Source organism: Mauremys reevesii, linkage group 5 (genome assembly GCF_016161935.1).
Source record: "Mauremys reevesii isolate NIE-2019 linkage group 5, ASM1616193v1, whole genome shotgun sequence".
In the NCBI taxonomy this organism is placed as follows: Eukaryota; Metazoa; Chordata; order Testudines; family Geoemydidae; genus Mauremys; species Mauremys reevesii.
In genome coordinates, this window is record NC_052627.1 from 116,856,865 (window position 1) to 116,880,205 (window position 23,341).

At 41.7% G+C, this 23,341-nt stretch overlaps 1 protein-coding gene across 2 annotated transcripts in view; it reads left to right on the forward strand.

Annotated features, from left to right (window-relative positions):
- Positions 1-10,540, forward strand: part of TRMT44 (tRNA methyltransferase 44 homolog) — a 31,685-nt gene extending 21,145 nt beyond the window's left edge. The window contains exons 7-12 of one of the 2 annotated variants that reach the window (XM_039540116.1): positions 2,062-2,168; positions 3,026-3,209; positions 3,717-4,122; positions 5,534-5,650; positions 9,776-10,097; positions 10,189-10,206. In XM_039540116.1, coding sequence (XP_039396050.1) covers positions 2,062-2,168; positions 3,026-3,209; positions 3,717-4,122; positions 5,534-5,650; positions 9,776-10,005 — 1,044 coding nt within the window. In that variant the 3' untranslated portion in view covers positions 10,006-10,097; positions 10,189-10,206. Of the gene's footprint in view, positions 1-2,061; positions 2,169-3,025; positions 3,210-3,716; positions 4,123-5,533; positions 5,651-9,775 lie in introns of both variants that reach the window. The other variant, XM_039540117.1, reaches the window with a different exon arrangement.
- The last annotated feature ends 12,801 nt before the right edge of the window (positions 10,541-23,341 follow it).

Sequence of the window (23,341 nt, forward strand, 5' to 3'; positions counted from 1 at the left end):
GCCATAAGGGCACCATCTTGTGCAGTGCAGAGCACCCTGAACTCTCATGAGCTTTTTTTAGGAGCTGAGAGAACTCAACACAGTGCTTTGCAGCATTGGACCCTTAATTGTATAGTGAGGGGACGAGAAGGAAAAGTATCTTTTCCTTTTGCCCTTTCATTTTTATTAGTCTTGTAGGGTTTTGTTTTTTTAAATATGCAAGTAATTGTTACAGTCTTGGTTAAATGAACATAAAATGGTTACAAATATGAACATAAGCTATGGCAATTATATATAAACATTTGAAATAAATGCCTTATAAAAACTGTTTGGTGGAGGAGAAGATTGCAAAACTTATGTCATCACATGCATTTGTGGCTAAGGGAATTTTAAATTACAGGGTTTGTAAAAGAAGAAACCACCTGTTCATAGCATCTTTGTGTTACCCTCAGAGGTTATTTAATTTTGCTTGATTTTTTTTTTAAAGCACAACTTGTAGTATGAATATTGCAATCTGTGGCATGCAGTGCCAATACTAAAATTATTCATGAATGTGAGAAGTGGAGTATCGCAGCACCAATCTGCTGTCAGACTTGATGAATAAAAAACTGATTATGGATAATTATTTAAATGCAGAATACAGCACTGCTAATCCATACTGTTTCAAAAATGAACAATCAAAATTAAAATAGTGTGTGGGTGGTAATTTGTTTATCAGAACATAAAGGCATTTACCAAACATTTTAGTTTAGTATATTTGGATGATCTTATGTGGAGCATTTTCAGGAACGTGTGTGTGTGTGTATATGCAGCACGTGTGTCTGTAATGTGTGTACATACATGTGTACACACTATTTAAAATGAAGGCATTGATAGTGACTCCAGAGTTAAGGTTGTATAGAGATTTTCATTTAAAGAAGGATTAAAATCTTTGTGTTCAGTTTCCATCTCTGACCCCCAGTAACTCTTCAGAGGACTGTTAATTTTTCCATGGACATTTTGAGAAAAAATATACTAACTTTTATGAAGAAACATTTTTTAAAATGCCTCCTTTTTAAAATGCAGCTCTCTCCGTCCCTGGTCTTTGGATTCCTCTTGTGAAATAGCCACAAACTCCAGTTTTTTCCTCTCTCTCACCTGTGCTGACAGCATCTTGGGCATTGGCCACTCTTGAATTTTTAAATTAAACCAATAACAGTTCCTGCTCTTGTTCAGGATACTTTATGGAGTGTCTCCAACACTAGTTATTGCACATTCTCAATGTCAGTAGCATGGAAGAAAGGTGTCAGGTGCTGATGCCTCAGTGCAGATGTGCTGAGTGCCCACACAGCCCAACTCTCCCTAATTAAAGCTCTCCTCCTCCCCTCCTCAAAATCCTTTTCCCCAGCTCCCACACACATCCTAGCAACCCCCTGACTTAGTGTGTGCCAGGGGGCAGCTCTGAAAAGTTTAAGGGGAAAAGAATAGTGGTTGTGTAGAGGTGTGAGAGGGTGTACACAGATGACATCAGGGTGAGTAGCCCTGGGGGAAGAGAGGAGCAGAAGGGGTGTAGAGGGGAAAAATCGGATTTCATTTGAGGTGGACTTGGGGAGGGGAAGCAGACTAGAGAAGCTGAATTCTGATGAATCACATGCTGATCTAAGGCCTGGATCCTGTAAATTCAAGTCACCGGGGCTCTCTGTGGACACAGGAGTCTGCCCAAGCAGATTGCAAGATTGTGGTCAAAGAGGACAAGTGGCGCAAGAAGAGTGGTGGGAGAGGGATACAATCAAATGTATATAATTTTATATTTGTTTATGCATGTTTTTATTGTTATAGCCTCCTCTCTGACTAGCTTTATGTCTGACTTGTTTTGTGTGTTTCTACCATTGCCTTATTTATGCTTTGCACCAATAAGACATCATTGCATGGCAAAAGTATTTGCTTTTGGTTCAGATCAGAAAAATACTGGCAGTTCACATTCGCTGTTGTTGTTCCCCTCAAATCTGTTTTAGCGTTTATACTGCTGCCCTCACTGTGTCAATGTGTCAAATACAATAATTCTAAAAAATTTGGGAACGTAATGTATTTTATTTTTTTAAGGAATGTGCAATCAGACCAGATGACAGTTGTCTCTTTCCAAATGTTGACTGGCTAATAGGAAACCATTCAGATGAGCTAACGCCATGGTTACCTGTAATTGCAGCTAGGTATGGAAAAAAGTTTCTGCTAATCTCTATTATATGCAGACTCTGGGAGAACTGTATACTTTTGCTTTAGTGTTCATAAAACGATGTGGTGGTCTGTGATCTCATTGCAGGACTGGGTGGGATTGGTGTTTAACAGAGCAATTGCTACTCACAAAACACTTATCTCTGAAGGTATCCCATTAGGAAGTATGCGAATAGGGTTCCTGTGTAGAAGCATTTCTCCATCACAGAAAGCTGCAATAGCATAGCATCTCTCCAGTTTTTGTGGCATGAGAAATCTAACTAGATTTTATTCTTAGATTTAAGTCCTAATCCTGCAAGCACTTACTATCAAGTCTAGTGCTTACTACCTTGAACTGTCCCGCTCACTACATCCAGCAGTAAGAGTTTGCAAGCCTTGGTTCTGCCTTGGTCCTTTGGTATTAAATTAAACTGGGATGATAAATCTCTAGAGCAAACACTCAAAATAACCAGTGACTATTTCACTCAGAGGAGCACTGAAGGAGGAACATACACCTCTACCTCAATATAACGTGACCCGATATACCACGAATTTGGATATAACGCGGTAAAGCAGTGTTTAGAGGAGGAGAGGGGGCGCTGCGCGCTCCAGTGGATCAAAGCAAGTTCAATATAATGCAGTTTCACCTATAATGTGGTAAGATTTTTTGGCTCCCAAGGGCAGCATTATATCGAGGTAGAGGTGTATTTATACTGCTTGATCTAGAAGCTCTGTCACTCCATTAAAATGATTGTTTATTGCTTGTATCTGAAGCGGTGTTGACTGTTTCATACAGCCACTTAATAAAATTAGCTTTCTATAACTATTATTCAGTAAACAATAATCCTTTTTGCAGGTCTTCCTATTCTTGTTGCTACTTTGTACTGCCTTGTTGCTTCTTTGATTTCCATGGAAAATATAACCGAAGGCAAAGCCAGAAGACACAGTACAGAGAATATCTTGATTTTGTTACAGAAGTAGGATTGGAATGTGGCTTCAGTGTGGAAGAAGATTGCCTTAGAATTCCCTCAACAAAAAGGGTAATTTCTAATGACATTTTAAAATGCTGCCAGCTATTTGACACATGTATGTTTGTTCATTATGCTTGTATTGGAGAGGCAGGCCACAACAGATTAGTACATAATTGCAGACAATATTTTCCATACAAAGGCTAAAATCATTCATCTGTCTCCTGCATGGTCTGTCACATCCCACTTAATGTCACAAAAAGGGGCCTGAAGGAAGCAAAAGGGGCTGTATCATTTTATAGTGCTACTTAATCATGTGCATATTAGTGGAATGAAAATCTTATTGTATATCTGCTTTTCCCATATAGTCTCCTCCTGCCTTTGTTTGTCCCATAGCATTTAGGTTGTTTGTCCCTTGCTGCATCCCATAAAATTCACAAGAGCCTTAAAATAGGAACCCATTTTTAGTCCTGATCCTGCAAATAGTCTTTTGGGTAGGGACGGTAAAGATGCCGTAAAGCATCATGAACACCTTTGGTGCAGTATAAATAGTAATTTTATTTATTTTTGTTAATATAGGTGTGCCTCATTGGGAAGTCCAGAACATATCCACCTCTGCAAGAGGATCGGATCGATAAACAGAGAACACAGTATATTAACAACCGTCAGTCCTGCACTGGGGTCACATCAGAGAAAACAGTTGGATCTAATCAGTGTGACAACTATCATGTTGTAAACTGTGTCATTGACCAAGCAGTAGAGTTGGAGTGTGCTGCAAATGAGACAAAGACAGATGGTGACAGGGTCTGGTTGTCTGGATTTCAACCCAGAGAAAAAGTAGAACAAGTCAGGAACTGTGCTGCTCTCCCTCGGGATTTTGTAGATGATGTGGTTTTGACCGTGGCAAGCTTACTGTTAAATGCAACCCAAGAGAAACCATGGGATCATACACTTGATGTACGTTTGAACACCTGGAATAAAGGAGGTAAGATTGTTCTTAACATGTAATGTACATTTGTGATGGAGTAGGGACTGTCTATGTGCTTGGTAGGCAGAGACAGGTCTGCAGCTGTAACATGAGCCTGGCCTGGGGGAGGGGAGGTCTCACCTCTAGCCGGTAGCTAGACAAAGGGAGGGGGGAAGTGGAATCAGTCTTCGGTTGGGAGCTGGGAGGTGGGTTTCAGGGGATCCTAGGCTGGGATCCAAGCACCCTGAACCCCCCAGAAAGGCCAGATTGAGGGGTCCTGGCTCTGAACCCAAGCTGGGCTGTATCCTGTGTTCCTGTTGTTCAATAAACCTTCTGTTTTACTGGCTGGCTGAGAGTCACTGTGAGTTCAGGAAGAGGGGTGCAGGGCCGGACTCCCCCACACTCCGTGACAACATTTCATACAATAATGCTTGCTATTAAAATTTACAGTTTTGCCACTGCCAGTACATAGCATTACGGTACTTTTCATGGTATTTCCTATGGCAAATATATAGAATATTCTGCCGTAATCCCTGTAATTGGTACACTAATCTTAATTAGTTGCAAAGTCATTTGCAAAAATTTCTCTGCTAACCTCCTTAGATGCCATACCATTTAGATTTTTATAATATCTATTCATACCCTTTTTTTTTTTAATCATTTGCTAGATTCTTTTTTTCACATTTAAATACTGGGTGATGAGTTAATTTTTTAAAATTAAAAATATAGACTAATTTACATTTCATTGGTTACAATTTTAAGGCTACTTTTTGAAAGCCGGTCTGCAAATGCTTATATCTATTTCTTGATTTTAGTAAGTTTTTTTTTTTGACACAGTCCACATGACATTCTCATACACAAACTAGGGAAATGTGGTTGAGATTAAATTACTATAAAGTGGGTGCAAAACTGGTTGAAAGACTCTATTCAAAGACTAATTATCAATGGTTCACTGTCAAACTGGGGGAAATGTATCTAATGGGGGTCCTGCAGGGTTTGTCCTGGGCCTGGTACTATTCAATATTTTCATTAATGACTTGGATAGTGGAGTGGAGAGTATGCTTATAAAATTTGTGGATGAAACCAAGGTGGGAGGGATTAGCCCTTGGGATGACAGGATTAGAATTCAAAACCACCTTGACACATTGGAGAATTGGTCTGAAATCAACAAGATGCAATTCAATACAGTATTACACTTATGAAGGAAAAATCAAATGCACAATTACAAAAGGGGGACTAACTGGCTGGCTAGGTGGTATACTGCTGAAAAGGTCCTGGTGGTTATAATGGATCAACCAGCAAAACATTTCTGCTGCTCTGGAGAGAAACCATACAAACTAACTCCAAAAATATCCTGTAGCTTCCTCTAACTGCAATGCTGAGATACCATGCTGCCATTTTTTAATGGCTATATTATTGTTCACTGCAGAAAGTCTTTCCTTGAGGGAAGTAGCAGAACATTTAGACAAAGAGACTTTAAGGAGATTAAAGAATGAATATGGAGGCCTGCAGACATTGCTCAGGAACAATCATCAGGTGTTTGAAGGTAAAGAAGAGAGATTTTCACTGATCATCTCTCGTTTATATTTTTCTGACTTGACTTGCATATAATTGAAAAATTACTGGATTAGATCTTCAAAATACTGAGTACACTTCCTTGATGAGCAGAATTTTCCTTATATTTACTCCTATTGTATTTCCTAAAACTTCATTTGTAGATCTTTCCTTTGACGGGTAGGGCAGAATGAGATCGATGCCTTGCTAATCAGTCAACTGGTAGTGGGTGAGCTGTGCATCTGGCATGCTTCCCTATACAGACCTTTTCCCCCCTTATTCACCTGTTACTGTAGCAGGAATTCTCAGCAGGATGCCATACTTGGACTAGATTGAAGAAAACTCTCTCCCCCTCCCCTCCCACACATTGGTGACAGTGTTGAAGGAAGTCAAGTGAAAATTAAGAAAGTCTTCTGGAGCATCTCATTAAGACTTAGTCTGGACTTAACAAGCACTACAGAGAGAAATGCCAACACAAAAGACAACTGGTCTAGACTAGAGCCTCTAATTATGTGAGGCTTGACAGATTTATACAGGCTGCAATAGCCTGGCAGAATAGGAAACTAACAACAAAATATATATTTTTTTTAATGTTCTGTTGATTTTCTTCAGTTTTCTTTTTGCTGCTGTCATTGTAGGATTTTTGTGGCATTGATGCCTAGCTGCTGAATAATACTCAAAACTAGCACTTTCAAACGTTGGTGCATAGGTTTGTATAAAGTTAGTTTATAAAGAGTTTTTTCAGTTCTTGGATCCAGTAGTCCCATGTTAGCAGAAATATGGGAGTCAACTGACCCATGACAATTGTCCAGAGTGTCACCAGGTACCAGTGGATTAACTGGTAGGTTGCCAGAAAATGTGTATTCTTGTTTTATTGAGAGGAAGTAGGTAGAAGCTTCCTGGTAGTTCCAGACTATAGCAGTCCGGAGGAATAATATGAAAGCCCAGACAATGTTACATCTACACGAGGACTTCCTATGGTATTAGTCTTAGCCCTGAGAAGGGTTAGATACCACAGAGGTTATAAACATGTGTGCCCTCTGTTGCTACCACCAGTGGAACTTTCTACCATCATTGGGAAAAGTGCTGGTGTTGACAAGGTCAGAGATGGGTCAGAGTTAACACCCACTGAGAAGAGGCAGTTCACACTTGTCCTGTGGGTTAATTCTGCTTTTTCCGTGGATGATCATCTTGTGTGGTGAAACTAGTCAAGTTCCACTACAAAGCAAGGTGGGACAGGATTTGGGACCCCCAGCACGAGGTGAGTTCTCCTGTTTGCCTTATGCCAAGCTCCTTGGGGGCTGTCTGCATGCTACCTGAGGAGAGGAGATTTGGATATGGGGCCAGTGGAATAAGTGGGACTGGGAGAATGCTGCACTGCTCCATGGGAAGGGGATGTGGGTGCTCCCTCCTTTTATACCAGTGTGTTCTGGGATGAAGTGTCCTTCACGCTGCTCCGAACACCAGTGCACAATCAAGACCATTAGCAACATTGCTTGAAACAGCATTCACACAGGTTGTGACGCAAGACTGAGTGATAGTTAGGGGCATCTGGTGGCTCAATTTCTTTTTCTGACAAAGAAGATCCGAAACAGCAGAGATGCAAAAAGAATAAGTAGACAGGAGCTTAAAATTACAAATCTGTGCTGGCATTTTATAGTTACATATTTGGTCCAGTTTGGGACTAACATCTTGGAATGATTTAACCTGATCTTACATGCTAACATCCCTCTGTTCAATTCTCTTTGAGTTTTGAGAGAGATGGTAACGTTAAACTGATTTCACTTTCAAGAACTGGGATAAAATGTATTCATATATATTATCTTATCACAAGGCCAAAAAGATACAGGAGCAGCCCCTAATTACATGGGCTAAATGGCATAAAGACAATAGCTCCTGGAAACTTGCCAATGATTGTTTATCTCCTCTTCCTTCCTACTTCCTTCTTTCCTCTCTTTTCTTCTTCCTCTCTTGTGTATTAACTTGCTTTCTATCCTTTTTTTTCCCCTTATACATATAAAATTCAGTGTACAGTCACAGATATGTATGTACAGTTTCTGGCCCTGATCCTGCTAGTGCAACAGTTCTCAAATGTGGGTCCTGAAGCCCGAATCCCACCACCCAGGGCCAAAGTTGCCCGAGGGCTTTAGCTGTGAGCGTTGGGGTTCAGGTTACAGGCCCCCTGCCTTGGGCTGAAGCCCTGGGCTTTGGCTTTGCCCTTCCTCCTCAGGCTTTGGTCTCCCCTCCTGGGGTCATGTAGTAATTTTTGTTGTCAGAAGGGGGTCACGGTGCAATGAAGTTTGAGAACCCTTGTGCTAGTGGATATGGCCAAAGCCCTTTGTGCCTGATGCAAAACTCCATTAATTTCAGCGGCGCTCCATGCAGACACAAAGATATACTCACATGATCCAATTGGAGGATCAGGCTCTAAATCTCTTCACTGTAGCATGCTTTGGTGCACCATTCTCATTGCTGAAGATTTGCATTTACAGATTGAGAAAGAACACCCTGCTTTTTATTGCTAATTAGTTTTTAAAATGTGGAATAATGCAGTATCAAAAGAAAGAGAGAACATGTGCAGGATTACCATCTATAATGTTTAGCTCCTGGCAAAAAGAAGGTTTAAGCTGCAGAAAAATGTTTAGGGTAAGGCATTAGTAAAGAGGATTACTGCAAATACCAGGTTTCTCTGTTACTTATACTCGCTGTATGTACTATAGCACCTTTTTACTTGGGGATCTCAGAACACGGTACAAACCCTTAATTACCCTTGAGAGGTGGATACGTGACATATACTTTGCAGGTAGATGGTTGAACTGGGGCACAGAAATTTAAATGATGCTTAGCCCATAAAGTAATAGATTAGTATATCTGTAGAGCCCTGCAAATCTGCGGATATCTGCAGACCATATTTGTGGATCGCAGATCAGATGCAGATACAAATTTTGTACCCGTACAGGGCTCTATATATTTGTTCTGATGTTGATAGTATTGTATTTATTTATTTAAATGTCTCACATTGTGTGTGTGCACATGCACACACCTGCACATGCTTTTGTATGATTTATTTATAAAAATAAAAATTAAATGTAAAAAGAAGTTAAATGACTTCCCTGAAATTACATGGTATTAAGGGAGAGTGGTGGAAGAATTAACTCCTCATTTCTAGTTTTCTCCTTTATTCCACGGACACTTCCTTCTCTACAGCAGCCTTGATCCAAAACTCAGGGAAGTCAATTGGAGTCTTTCCACTGATGACAGTGGACTTTGAATCAGGCCCCAAAAGGTTAACCTATTTGTTTGAAAATTGCCCTATGAATAAACAACGTTGTTTTCCTTTTATAAATAGGTGCCCACTGTTTCAAGCCAAGGCTTTTCATTACAGGGCTAACTCCACCTCTTGTTTGAGTTGGGCTTTCCCAACATTTATGTATTATTTATGCCATTTAAAGAGAGGGATGTTACTTTCCAGTATCTGCATCTCTTTGAGGGGTACCTCTGTATTTCTACACACAGGGTTTTATTATTTATATACTTATTTATTTGCTATACCCTGTAGGATAGTTTAGATCCTAATCCTAATTACTGTCTACAAACGAGTCAGCTTAGCACAGACTGCATAAAGTGCCCTAAAACTGTTCTATATAACGACAGGTTTCAGAGTGGTAGCCGTGTTAGTCTGTATCAGCAAAAACAACGAGGAGTCCTTGTGGCATCTTAGAGACGAACAAATGTATTTGAGCATAAGCTTTTGTGGGCTAGAACCCACTTCATCAGATGTAGATTTCATTATTTATTTATTCATTAGCCCACAAAAGCTTATGCCCAATAAATTGGTTAGTCTAAGGTGCCACAAGGACTCCTTGTTGTTTTTGCTATTTAACAATGACATCCCCTGTAAGTGGGAATATAGTCTCCAAAGAAGATTTAATATACACTCTCAATTTGTTATGCATTTATTTCTACTCCTGTGCAAGTACCTATACAGTGCACTTTGATTGTGCATGAATAGCCCATTTATAGTACATATTTGTATTCACAGATGACCAGTGTAATCCCCATAACCTCTAAAGATGTCTTGTATGCTTACCTTTTTTTTTTTTTTTTTAACCCTCAGTTCTAAATGGAAGAGTTCATATTCGTGATTGGAGAGAAGAGAAGCCCTCAAAGCGAACCAAGCCAGAAGTAAAACGAAGATTTTCTGCTGAAGCTTTTAAAACACGTCTCTGCTGGTTTTTCATCCACCATCCTGATGGCTGTTCTCTGACTTCTGAATCTTGTCCATATGCTCATGGAACTGAGGAACTGAGGCAGTCTCAGATTATGAAAAAGAAAAAGCACCCATAATAATAAAGTACTGTTGGTTACTCTTAATAAGTACAAATAAGTGGATTTCTGATTAATTTAATGGACTGCTGAATGCATGAAGAATGTATAAGGTTAAGTCTCTCTTTATTTATGTGTTCATTGTATTTATCCAGTTTCTAATAAGTCCTTTTCTAATTTTAAGTGATTTTTTTTCTTTTTTAGGGATTTTTATGGACAACTGTGAAAATGTTGACATCCAGACGAAAATGTCCATGTTTTATTTTTTTTTTTTATTTTTTTTTTGGTAACATCCTTAAAGTATAGGATTTTACATTTTAAAAACAGTTGTGGTCTGACTGCTCAATGGTTATTATGTTTTGTTCAAACAGAAAAGTAAAACCAACTTTTAAAATCTCAGCACAGTCTTCAAGATCTTTGGCTGATTATCTGTACAATGATGTATCAGCCTCCCCAGCAAGTCAGCCATTTTGTCATACAATCTTTGCTTGAGGCTGTCTTTTTTGTGATAGGATGCCCGAGTGTCTTTCGGCTCAGAAATAGCTCACAGGTAAAAAAATAAAGGGGCATCAGGGAGTGAGGAACATGGGCTTTTCCTCTGCAAAAAGCTAAGGGAGAGCGCCCCTGCCTCTTTTATTTTGGGGGAGCACCCCCTTTTCTGCTTGCTGGTGCAGTGAGAGTCGTCCTCCTCCATTTCAATCTATGATAACCATTGTGGGGTTTTCTTTTAAAGCAGGGGTGGGCAAACTTTTTGGCCCAAAGGTTGCAAAAATTGGGGTTGCAAAACTGTATGGAGGGCCAGGTAGGGAAGGCTGTGTCTCTTCAAACAGCCTGGTATCCACCCCCTCCCACTTCCCATCCCCTGACTAACCCCCTGAGAATCCCCGACCCATCCAACCCCCCTTGCTCCTTCTTCCCTGACTTCCCCCTCCTGGGACCCCCCGCCCCTAACCACCTTCCCCCGGGACCCCACCCCCATCCAATCCTGTCCTGACTGCCCTGACCCCTATCCATACCCCTGCCCCCAGACAGGCGCCCCCGGGCCTCCACCCCTATCCAACCCCCCCATTCTCCATCCCTTGACCGCCCTCCCTCCCCCAGAACCTCCGCCCCGTCCAACCACCCCCTGCTCATTTGCCCACCTCTGTTTTAAAGTGTAAAAGGAGAGGTCTTTGGGCCGTGTGTGGGGACCAATATGGAGGACTCCAAAGCTAGTCTACACTTACCTGCCGGGTCGACGCGGTGAGTTCGATTTCTCGGAGTTCGAACTATCGTGTCTAATCTAGACGCGATAGTTCGAACTCCCCGCACGCTCCGGTCGACTCCGGTACTCCACCACTGCAAACGGCGGTGGCGGAGGCGACCGTGGAGCCGCGGACTTCGATCCCGCAGCGTCTGGACGGGTAAGTAGTTCGAACTAGGGTACTTCGAGTTCAGCTACGCTATTCACGTAGCTGAACTTGCGTACCCTAGTTCGACCCCCCGCCCTTAGTGTAGACCTGCCCTAAGTCATGGCTGGCCTTCACTGTTCATTAAAGGTTCATTAAAATTGAGCAAGTCAGCACAAAGTGTGTTTAATGATAACCTTTCTCAGATGGACAAGACTTACGGTCGTCATACAACAATGACATGTCTTGTCATCTCCAGTTGGTTAAGCTCGTCCCTGCTGAACATGTCATTTTCTTTAAAGGGCAAAAATCTCTGTAATAATTGATGTTAATCGTCTGTTAAGTGGTCTTAGAGTTGAAGAGTCACTGTCCATTCTCCAGTATAAGGAGTCATTTCAGTCCTGGCCTGACAGCATTGTCCCATCCAGAATGTGTTGAGGCACAGACCCTTACACTGTGGAACCATTTGGGAGGAAGCTCACTGTGACAGGATTTTGTGTACAACTCCACTGCTAGTCGGAGCAGCAGCATGAAGCAATGGCTGGAGAATGAAGAGAAGAAATGTGTAGCCAGGTGAGCTAAACGGATGGTGAAAGCATTGAGGTAAAGCGTGGTTGCAGAAATGGAGGCAGGATCCAGGAATGAGAGTGGGCAAGTGTGGCTGGTAGAAAGGGGAGTGGAAGGTACAGCAAAACTGAGTGCTGGCAGCAGGGCCGAGGAAGTGAGAGTTTGAGAAGGAATGAAGCATGGTGAAGATGGAAGAGAGAATGGAGGAGCAATACAAGCAGTGCCAATTTTTTGCAAGCCGCTTTGAAAACACTCCCAGCTTTGCTTTAATAGTCATGGTCCATTGTATGCAGAAAAAAGAAGCAAGGCAGCAAGGACTGGTTCTTCTGCCTCCCTGGCAGAGACGAGCTGGCCTCAAGTAACCTTTCCCTTGCTAACTTCTGTTTGCAGGGAATGTGGGTGTCACTGGCCATCCCCCTCTGTGACATATGCTACAGTGTGCACCTTGGCCATTTTATACTAATGTTTAGTCTTGGCTACGTACATGCAGAGCAAAAAGGAAATATTAAAGTCCTGTGCTTGGGCTCCCCAACCTGCACTTCTCCCACACATTGGGGGTAGGGTTTGATGGAGAGGGGAATCCTCTAAAGTAATGCTTTCATTGCAAGAAAATCCACAGGATATGATGGTGCAAAGAGTATCTCTCCCTGGTGTGACATTGACATCTCCCCCACAATGGCACCACTTCAGGAAAGGATTTAACTTTGTGCTTAACTTTAAGTGTGTGCTTAAGCCCCTGTACACAGAGACCCAAAATATGGAATTCATGTAGTGTAGGGTCAGAGAGGAAGGTTAGAATGCCAATTTTCTGCTCTTTTATTTCCTCTAGCAAAATAGATAGGACATGCTGAGACCCCATCGGCTGGTCTAGTCATGTATATATTTATATCCTCGACCAATCTGAGCTATTTTTAAACATACCCTTTTCTCCATCTATTGTGGAGTTTTCTTATAATTGGTGTGCCGCACAGAATGACTTCCTCTATATAACTCTATTTTTTGCATTCCCCACATACCATTCCAGCACCCTGTGTCATCCAAAATGCATGACTGCCTTCCCCCTCCCCACCTGCCATCACTGCGGGCAACAAATGGGTCAACAACGCTCATCCAATTAAAGAAACTTCCCTGTTGACTTGAAAAGGAGTGGAAGAAATATCCTCCCTTCTCATGCTCTTTCATCAAAATGTTAGCCTCATAAATAATTTCTAAATGTAGATGTGGGATTAGATATGGAGGAGGGTTACTGTATCTACCCTGTCTCTTTGTCTATGGTCTGCTATCTTAGAATGACATTTATACAATACAACTTCAACAAGTGAAGAGGCAGCTCAGGGAGAAGTAATCCCACTTCTAAAGATTAAAGGCAACTGAAAAAGATGAAGGGATACAAAGCCCCATAAACTGATGGGGTACTTTTCCATTGTACTTCCAGGTTTTCGAGCATCACCACTTGCTTTGATAACATGACCTTATTTGACTTATCATTACAGACGAAAGAACATTTAAAAATAGAGTTGCACACACCCCTCCCTCCCCCAACAGTGCATGATGATGGATGTCTTGACAGATTTCTAGCAATAGAAAAGTGCTAGATGATTGCTCCTGTTCCCAGGCATGCTATGGGTTGAAGATGCCTGATAAATAGTTTCCTTTTTGTCAAGTTTTACAAATATGCATATAAAGTTGGTATTGTAGGCACAAATGTTGTGTAAAAAGGGATGCCAGTGATTTCTCTTTTAAGACTCAATTCTGACTGCACTGGGGTTAATCCCAGCTTTGGATCCGGCCCATAAACCAGAGACTAGCAATAAATGGCTGTTTATAGGTATCCGGTGAGTAGCCTACTTAATTAAACATGTTCCAAATCAATGAAAGCTGTGTCATTTTGAAGACCTATGTTTATGATATCACTTTCAGCTGATCATTTACTGAATGATGTGACACATTATTAGGTACACCAGATTTAGAGTCTGTTGAATGATTACAGCCAATTTGGCAGCAACCACTGGCTTCAAGGTAGGTTTAATAATGAAAAAATGCCACTCTGATGGACTGTGTTTTGGATCCAACCTCACCTCCTTTCTCCCCCAGCCAAAAACCCTAACTGGGTTTAAGTCCAGATCATTAGTGATCTTTGAACCATGATTTTGTGGGCTGAATATCATTAAAATGCAACACGGTGGATGATTAACAATTCCAACAAGGACATTATAAAAGGAAGTATTTCACAATCAACTGAAATGCCGGAGAAAAAGAAATCTGTCCCACTAAGTAAAGGGTTATCAGCACATATGACCCTGGTTTAGCCAAAGTTGGATATCTGCCTCCTATAGCAGGCAATGGTTCCGGATAGGTGGTGGTTAGTAATTTACTGTAAGCATGATTTAAGAGGTACTTTCATACAAAAATTGCAGTTGTTTGTGAATGCCTCCAACAATTCTGTCAGGTCTTTAAAACCTGCACATTTCATGATTCTCTATGTATGCTATTCTAGTGTACAGGAACTGAGTAGCGCTCTTTAAATAATTTGTGAACCCTCTAGTGGTGCTCGCTGTGCACTGTGATTTAGAGACCAGTGTGTATATATATATGTAAATAGGCCTTGTATACTGTGAACAGTGTTACTTAGACACCCCCATGTGTGTGCAGTTGCTTTATATTATGCTTATTGTATTAAGAGCAAAATATATCGTGGCTATAGTGTTCAGTTACCATCTTCCCATAACCATCACTTTGAGTTATTTCTAACTGACTTATATACGGAACAGAGTCCTGTGACACCTTATAGACTAACAGATGTATTGGAGCATAAGCTTTCGTGGGTGAATACCCACTTCAGACGATGCATACATGCGTCTGACGAAGTGGGTATTCACCCACTAAAGCTCATGCTCCAATACATCTGTTAGTCTATAAGGTGCCACAGGACTCTGTTGCTTTTTACAGATCCAGACTAACATGGCTACCCCTCTGATACTCGACTTATATAAATACTCCACAGGATGAAACATGGTAGATAATGCAGCCTAGATTCACTCCCCCAAGCTTTATTGTAACTGATTTCAACAACTTTAAATTGATGAGGCCTAGTTTCAGGGGTTTTTTTAAGGTGTGTAGCAATATTCTAAAGACTTCTTGAATGGATGGACATGATGCATGGTGCCAATTGTTCAGGAATGAATGGATCCAGGTTATCTACATTGTAGTTACTTAATGTTCCATACTATGGATTGGGACAGAACAGCATACTGGCTCCAAGAACCAGTCATCTCAATGCATGCTGTAGAGCTGAGTTGTGGTCAGCTGTGTCTGGCTACAGTCTGGCACACTTTTTAAGCAAACCCTCATTCAGCTCCTATTGAATATGGCTGCCTAGCAACTAGCTAGATACTCACTATAAAAAAAAAAAAAAAAACAGAATTTTGAGGACTTTCTGATTGAACTGGAAACCTTTCTAATTGCTAACTTGGATCTCCTGAAGCATGTGCAGAAAGACACCACTCTAACCCCAAGAACAGCCTGACAGCCTGACTACACCCACACTGCACGCTTCAAAATGTTGCTGCATAAGCAAACACGAACCTGGGTACAGACATTTGCTTGCTCTTTTTCCAGGGGCCAAACAACAATTCACAAGGTTTTAAAGTTGTCTATTAACACACAAATATGCCTCTATTCTTTTGAACTTGTGACCCTCCCTATCACAGTGTGTTTATCTCACTGAAACCAGGAGAGAGAGAGTGACACCAACAGCAGAAGTCTAAAAAATCCCCTTATTTCTAACAGTGTGATTGAAACGCTTATGGAATAGCCTGGGCATGATCTTTTTGGTTCTGAGCTTTAATTTTTAAGTATAGTTTAGAATGTTGGCTCTTGCCAGGACCTCAGATGGTTAAATAAATATCTTGCTTTGAACATCCTAAATCTTAAAATGAACATACAATTTTTAGCATAATTTTATTAGATGGTTTCCCACTCTCCATCCCAAAATTCTTGCAACATCTTGTATTTACATTAAAAAAAAAGTAACATTTTCAGCAAGATGGCTTTTCTATTTTCTGAAATACTTTATGCATCAAAAATGTGCATCCTTGCTCTCAGTGTTGTTTTGTCTAGATCTGTTGGGACCAATTCTGATCTCATTCAGACTGGTGAAAATCTAGAGTAACTCCACTAAAGTCAATAAAATTACTGTGGTGTGAGAGAAGAAACATTTATCCCTTTCTCCGAAGAGGCATTTTCATGTTGATGCTGTGCTGTTTTCCAGCATGACCAGCAGGTGGTGCAAGCTAAGAAGATACTGTAATGGGCCTCCCTCATTAGTTGATCTGTAGGTGGATATGGTTTGAGGGATTGGGAGGGGAGACAGGAACAGATGATAGTTCTGGTGGTTACAGTTTGTTGGATTTTAGGTAATGTGGTCTCTCTTCATTCTTTTAGCTACCCCTGATTCTACAGTATTTTGTATCTATAAAATCTACTATAGCACTTTTTGTTTTCTGACCTCCCCTTCCTTCCTAAACCACCCCCAACCCTTTAAAAAAAATCAGTGTGTTCTGCTAAGTAGTATTTCTGGTAACTGGTGTAATTAGCTGCTTTTAGTGTTTTTTGTGCACTGGTGATCAGATCTGGGTGAAACGTAAACTGGCAGCATGCAGCTTGGCATGTGAAATAATGATAAAATAAACCATTTCCCCATAGGTGTCACTTTTTTCTCTGAAATGTTATGCAGACTCATAATAGGATACACTCAGATGGCCAATACAACCCACGGTGAACATCACACTGACTTAGATTAGAGTCTCCTATGAAAGCCTTTATGTGAAGGGGAGAGCATGTCACAGTGGAAAAGGTGGATTAAGGTCTCCTGGAGCCCTGCGGTGCCAGAACTGTGGCCCCATCCCTTCTTCCTGCAGCCCCACCCTATTCTGCCCCTACTCCCCCTGGAGTCCCATCCGCCCTTTGCTCCTTAATGCAGCCCAAGACCAGAGAAGCTCTGTCTCCCCCGCCCCATAGCCCCTGGGCCACAGCGGGAGTGAGAGCTCCTCCAGTTCTGGGGTCACAGCCAGAGTCCGGATGCCGGGGCTTCACCTGCCTGCCCGGCACTTAAATCATAGAATATCAGGGTTGGAAGGGACCTCAGGAGATCATCTAGTCCAATCCCCTGCTCAAAGCAGGACCAATCCCCGGTCAGATTTTTGCCCCAGATCCCTAAATGGCCTCAAGGATTGAACTCACAACTCTGGGTTTAGCAGGCCAATGCTCAAACCACTGAGCTATCCCTCCCCACTTCTGCTGGGGATCAGGGATGGGGCACTGGGGCTTTGCCCACCCCGATTGCCCCACGCTTCTGCCAGGGACAGGGCGCTGGGGCTTTGCCTGACTGGGGTCAGGTCTTTGGGCTTCTCCCACCCTGCAGTGGATTTCTGCTGGGGGCCCATTTTGCTGGGGCCCCTCAATTGGCCAGAGCCCCTAGGAACAGGCTCCATGGGCCCATTGGATAATCCACCCCTGCTTAGTAGAATAATAGAAGCTCCCTCACCTACTCCTTACTACTCCTCCATCTCTTCCTCTTTCCATGCAATATCTGCGGGTAAAATGGGTGTTTGGGTGGGATTGAGGGAAATTGGCTCAGATAAAGTAAAATCTAATTTAAACCACAGCAAAACTTTAATGGAGATTTTTGAGAATTGTTCTTTTTTAAAAAAAAATATTTGTTTTATATGATTTTAGTGCTCTTGGAAAGTTCTGAACTGAAAGCCCTGGCACCTGAAATTCTTTATTTTCCACCGAGCAGGAATAGTTTGGGTAGCTTCCCTATGCTGCCCCCTCCAATATGCCCCATCCCTGACCTGGAGGGACCACTTACAGGGCTGAGAACCTCCAAGGCCTCGGGGTAATTAGACTATAACTGCAAAGCAAACTAAAGGGATGCGTCTGGTGGAAAACACAATATTCCAGTGAGCAACTTCATTTGAACAGCATATTGGTCAATGACGAAAACAAGGCAAATTTCTATATTTTTGACCAGAACTGTTCTCTCGTCTATATCCAACTCTTTCTCTTTCCACCACCTTGTTCCTCTGTACATCTCTCCCCATGTCTTCTCCTCTGTTTTCTTTCTACTCTCATCATTTCATGCTCTAGTCTTTCCTCTTTTGCCTTCTGTCAGTGGAGAAGAAAAGCAACCAAGGCCATTCTAAGGCATTCTAGGCCTGATCCAGCTCCCACTGAATCAATGGGAATCTTTCCACTGATTGAGGTGGGAGTTGGAATGGGCCCCACCCCTATCTTTCCCCCATATTGAAGGCAGCCAGAAGAAAAAGACTGGATAAGACTGCAGTTTCATCTAGACTATTTGACAGCACGTATGGGGCAGGAGCATGGCACTAGTCCGTCTCATATTCAGCTTCTTCTCTTTCAGTAAAAGCACCAAAAGGGACAGTGGACCTGCAGATTTCATTAAGGATGGGACACAGATGTTTGGCTACCATGCAACCACGGTCACCCTGATTAGGTGTGTCCCTGGCATGAAATTACCCATTTCTAAACATAAGGGATAGAAGAGTTTCTTTCTTGCACTTTCCCAAAGGATATTTAACAGTGTTCTGCACCTGATATCACTTGCAAAGCTGTTTTGCATGGTGACTCAGTCATTGAAACATCCCTCTCTGTTTAAGCATTGCAGCTTATTTACAGTAAATATGTATTCTTTGGCTTTATACTAAAAATGCTTCCTCTGTTTCTGTATCTAAAGATTGATAAGTGTAGGCTGATCCATGTTACATTGCTGTCAAGGTTTATAGCCCTACGAAAGATGATAAATTAGAAATCACCTTTATGCTGAGAGAGAGAGAGAACTGGCTATAGAAATGAAAAAGATGGACTTCAAACTGGCTACAGTTGGAGAGGCTAACACGGTGGTAATTCTTGATCTCAGGAAAGTCTAGAACATTTGGTGGTAGATGGGCAGGGACAGCACAGCAGTTTAGACTGGAGCACTACAGCTATACATACAAATCTCTGTAACAAGGTCAGCCCCTCCTGGAGAGGGAGAATTTTGCTTTAATGGATAGCGTTTCCTTCATTCAGTATAGGTGACATTGAAGGACTTCAAAGAGTCCCACTCCGTCTGCCTCATGCAGAATGGCCGGAGCATAAGGCAGGTCGTGACAATAGGGCCCAAGAGCCAGATGATAATCTCTTACATCACTGTAAAATGAGATTATCATCTATAGAGTTACACTGGATTCATATGGGTGTAACCAAGATCAGAATCTGACCTTCAGGCTTTACTGTGGCTGCTAAGCAGAAATAAATTGGTGACCATACAGCAACCCTCTCATTAAGGACATGATTCTTCACCATTGAAGTCAATAGGAGCTTTGCTTGTTCAATAGATGCATGATCGAGCCCCAGTGTAGGAGTGAGTTCCCTGTAGCTCCTTTCCTCCAGTATTCATACATATGCAGCACTCCACATACTCACTTTGTAAAACGGTGCCCCTTCTCTACTAAAGCAGGCAATCATGTTTGTTTGGAAAGGTTTGCCCTTCATAAACATGTGCTGCAGGTGGGAAAACACTTTCCATGCTGTTGCTGACGACCATGAGTGCCAACCTCAGGGCAGACACCCAAAACTGGTTATATGTTCTATAGTAAGATTTCACCAACCCAGTAACAAGTGTGAATCCCTAAGGCATGATAGCAGTCTTACCATGGAGTCACAGGCAGCCCCCTTGGGCAGTCCAGTCTATCCTGCCACCCAGGCAAGCTAGACTTAGCACTAGCTGGTTGCTATGCATCAAAGATCACAAAATATTCAGGTTTCTCTGAATCCCAAGAAACCAGTCACTTACCCAGGTCAATTTGTTCCTTAGACCTCACACCAAAGACCATGCTTATAGCCAGTCCTATAGTAAACTGTCTAAAGATTTGTTAATTAAGAAAAGAAATGAGAAAGTTCTTACAAGACAAGCATATATACACAAATGAGTTAGTCTGTGGTTTCAAAAGATGAGAGAGATGTTGTAATTGGTCAGCTCTGACTGTCTTTTTAGGGCTAACCCAGGTTGACCGTGGAGACCTCTTCTTTTGTTCGTACCTCCGGCCCTGTGAGAGTCCAAACAGCAAAAGATGAAAAAATTTCTTGTCTGCTACTTTTATTTCCCTCTTCCAGAGGATAAGCTGATGGGATGAGCCTGTGTGGGTGGCACCCATGGTGCCACCTGGAACTGGTGATCACTTAGCCCTCTGAATCACCAGCCTGGGCTCCCTCTCAGCACTGTGCTGCTGTGACAAGCTGTAGACCGCTCCCCTGTCCTACACTTCCACCAGCATTCACACAGGCAGGGAACACACCTGACCAGCCACTGCATGAACCAACAATAGAGAGGCTACAGCCAAAATAACCCCCAGGCCTCCAGCCTGGGACCCTAGAGCTGTACTGTCCTGCCATGATCAAAACCCTGACCAGTATGAATTTATTACCCAGTTCACCTCTCCCTCAATGTGGAGAGGAACATGTACAATATGCTTGTGTTAAACCAAGCTGATATTTTCCCCCGACACTTCAGTCAAAGGCACACTGCTTTAGATTAAAACATAAAACAAGTTTCTTAACTACAAAAAGATAGATTTTAAGTCATAGTAAACAGATCAAAGCAGATTACCTAGTAAATAAACTAAGCCTAAAATACTAGAAAGATTGGATATGAATTAGCAAATTCTCACCCTGACTGATGATACAAGTGGGTTTGCAGATTCTCAAGGCACAAGCTACTCTTGCTTTGCAGCTTGGGATCTCCACCCCCGTTCCAAGTTCTTTTCTTTTAGAACTTTTCTCAGGTGTTAAGTTGTGGGGGAGTGAAGAACAGATGATGTCACTCCCTGCCTTATATAGATTTAGCATATGGTGGGACTCCTTTGTTCCAAAAACAGTTCCCAGCTGAGTTTGTGGAAAAATGCAGGTACCCAAAATGGAATCCAGAGTCATGTGGTCTGGTCACTTGTCCTTGCAGAGTCATAGCAGCCATTACTTACATGCTGGCTGGAGCAGTCTCAGGAAGGCTCACCAGGTGGGGGATAAGCTTCTCCTAGGGCCTCTTGTTTTTCCTAATGGCCCATTACCCTGAATACGCCCTTCACAATCAGCTGTGTAGGCTGGAAGTATTTTGCCTACTGCGTGTCACCCACATGTAACCACATTTGAAACACAGATACATAGTCAATATTCATAACTTAGATACAAAAATGATACATGCATACAAATAGGATAATCATATCAGCAAATCATAACTTTTCCAATGACACCTTCTATGACCCATCGAGTACATATGCATTACATATGTACATATGTACATTACATAATCATTCATAATAACATCAGGATGAATATGGGGTGTAGTGTCACAGTTCCATTTTGCACGTAGCCTCCTCATGGGCATAAGGGACCAATAACAAAGTCTTTGTATAGTGATGGCCCACAGTGGCCCATTTAGTTTTGATAGGCCTTCTTGATGGCCAGGAGATGATCCCTCCCACTTCACAATTTCAGAGCAAACATTTTTTTACAATTACAAAGCAAAACTTAAATATTACTTTACAGCAAGGGATAAAGATGTTATAAGTGAGATTAATATATGCAGCAATTTATAAGTATTGCATAAAGTTGAAACACGTTGCTATACCTCCAAAACCCATCTTGACCATACTAACACGTGGGGAACAGACTGGTTTCCAGTAACGAATGCCTAAAGCCTGAACCTGGCACCTGGTCTGCCAGTGTCACATCTCCACCACATTAATACTGATTGTCTATATTTAATAAGTTCAATTGGACTTGAGGCTTCACACCATTTGGATGAAGGGGGGATAGATTCCTTTAACGGAAGGGGAATACTGTGTTACAACTAGTTCTTTGAAGCACTTTCCCCTGATGACCAGCACCAGTGAGGTCTTAACTAGCCGCTCTTCACCCAGGAGCTGATTTCTTGTAGACGTTGTGACATGTTTGTGATGGCAATGGTTGCATCTGTGGAGAATGAGATATGTAGTCAGGAGGCACTGGCATATTGTTGACAACAGAGTCCATGGGATGTCACTACCTCTCCAAATGATCTCATGTAGATGTTGAAGAGGAAGGGAGATCAGAAGGATATGAGTCAGAGAATTGTAATGAGGTCTTTTAGGGATAAGGGAAGTGGTTATCCATTAACACTGCCTGGGTCTTATTGGAAGGAAATGACTAGAGGCCTCTCCCCGCAAAAAAGTAGCGCTAACAATCCTATTCCAGCTTTCATTCTGGCTAGGGATGGTTAGAAAACCCACTTTTTCCCCCTCCATTGAAAATTTTGCCTAAAACTCATAGCACTTTATAAAGACAGTGAAGTTGAAACTCTGTCATGCGAAAAAACACCTTTGTGCAAATAAAAGCTTTTGTAGATAAGAACCTAGAGTGACTGCAGATTTCTTTGTGTTCATGGACAGCGCAGATATCTACAGTGTGGGATTACTGTACCTACACCCACTTGCAAAGGGTCTTACACCTCAGCTTAAGGAAACTACTTCCTACAGCAGGCAATATGGAAATCTTTCCCTACTAAAATCTAGCAGTGAGGTGAAAAATAGAATAATGTTCCTTTAACCTGCCCTTGGGGAAAAAAACAGAAAAGAAGGGAAAATCACAATGATTGATTTTTATTTTTATTTTTTCCCTAGGGGTATAAATTTAGTTTTATGAGTCATAACCTGACATTTTCAAAAATGGTCCTGACCCATGAAATGCTAACTCTTGTTAATATCTGTAATGAAGGTTAACAGTTGCATTTTTAGAACCATTCACCAGTAATTGTGCAATTTAGGCTGTAAAGTGTGTCCATAGGAATAATCCTGATTGCGGGCAGAACACAGAAAAATGAAATGCTGTACTCTTCATTACTGAATATATCAACTACATCTCCATTTTTTCCCTGACAGAAGTAAGGTGTGCTGGCACACATGAACGCCATGTGTGCCTGCATGTTTCTTTGCAAGATTTTTTTGAGCAGAAGGTCAGCATTTATCTTGGACAATTCCTTTCTATTCATTGAAATACCTGAAGCAAAGATTGATTGGAGATCTAAAGCTGAGGTTATTTTATTTAAATAAATAAATAGTGTTGCAATACAGGCTTTCCCCATTTCACACATAAATCCATTTTTACACACAGGTAGGCACTGAACTGGTTATTATTGCTCTATGCACTCTGTTTTTTTAGCCATGTTGGTCCCAGGACATTAGAGACAAGGTGGGTGATAATATCTTTTATTGGACCAACTTCCATTGGTGAGAGACAGAAGCTTTCAAGGTTACACAGAGCTCTTCCGGTCTGGGACATTTCTGCTATGTCTACACTACTAA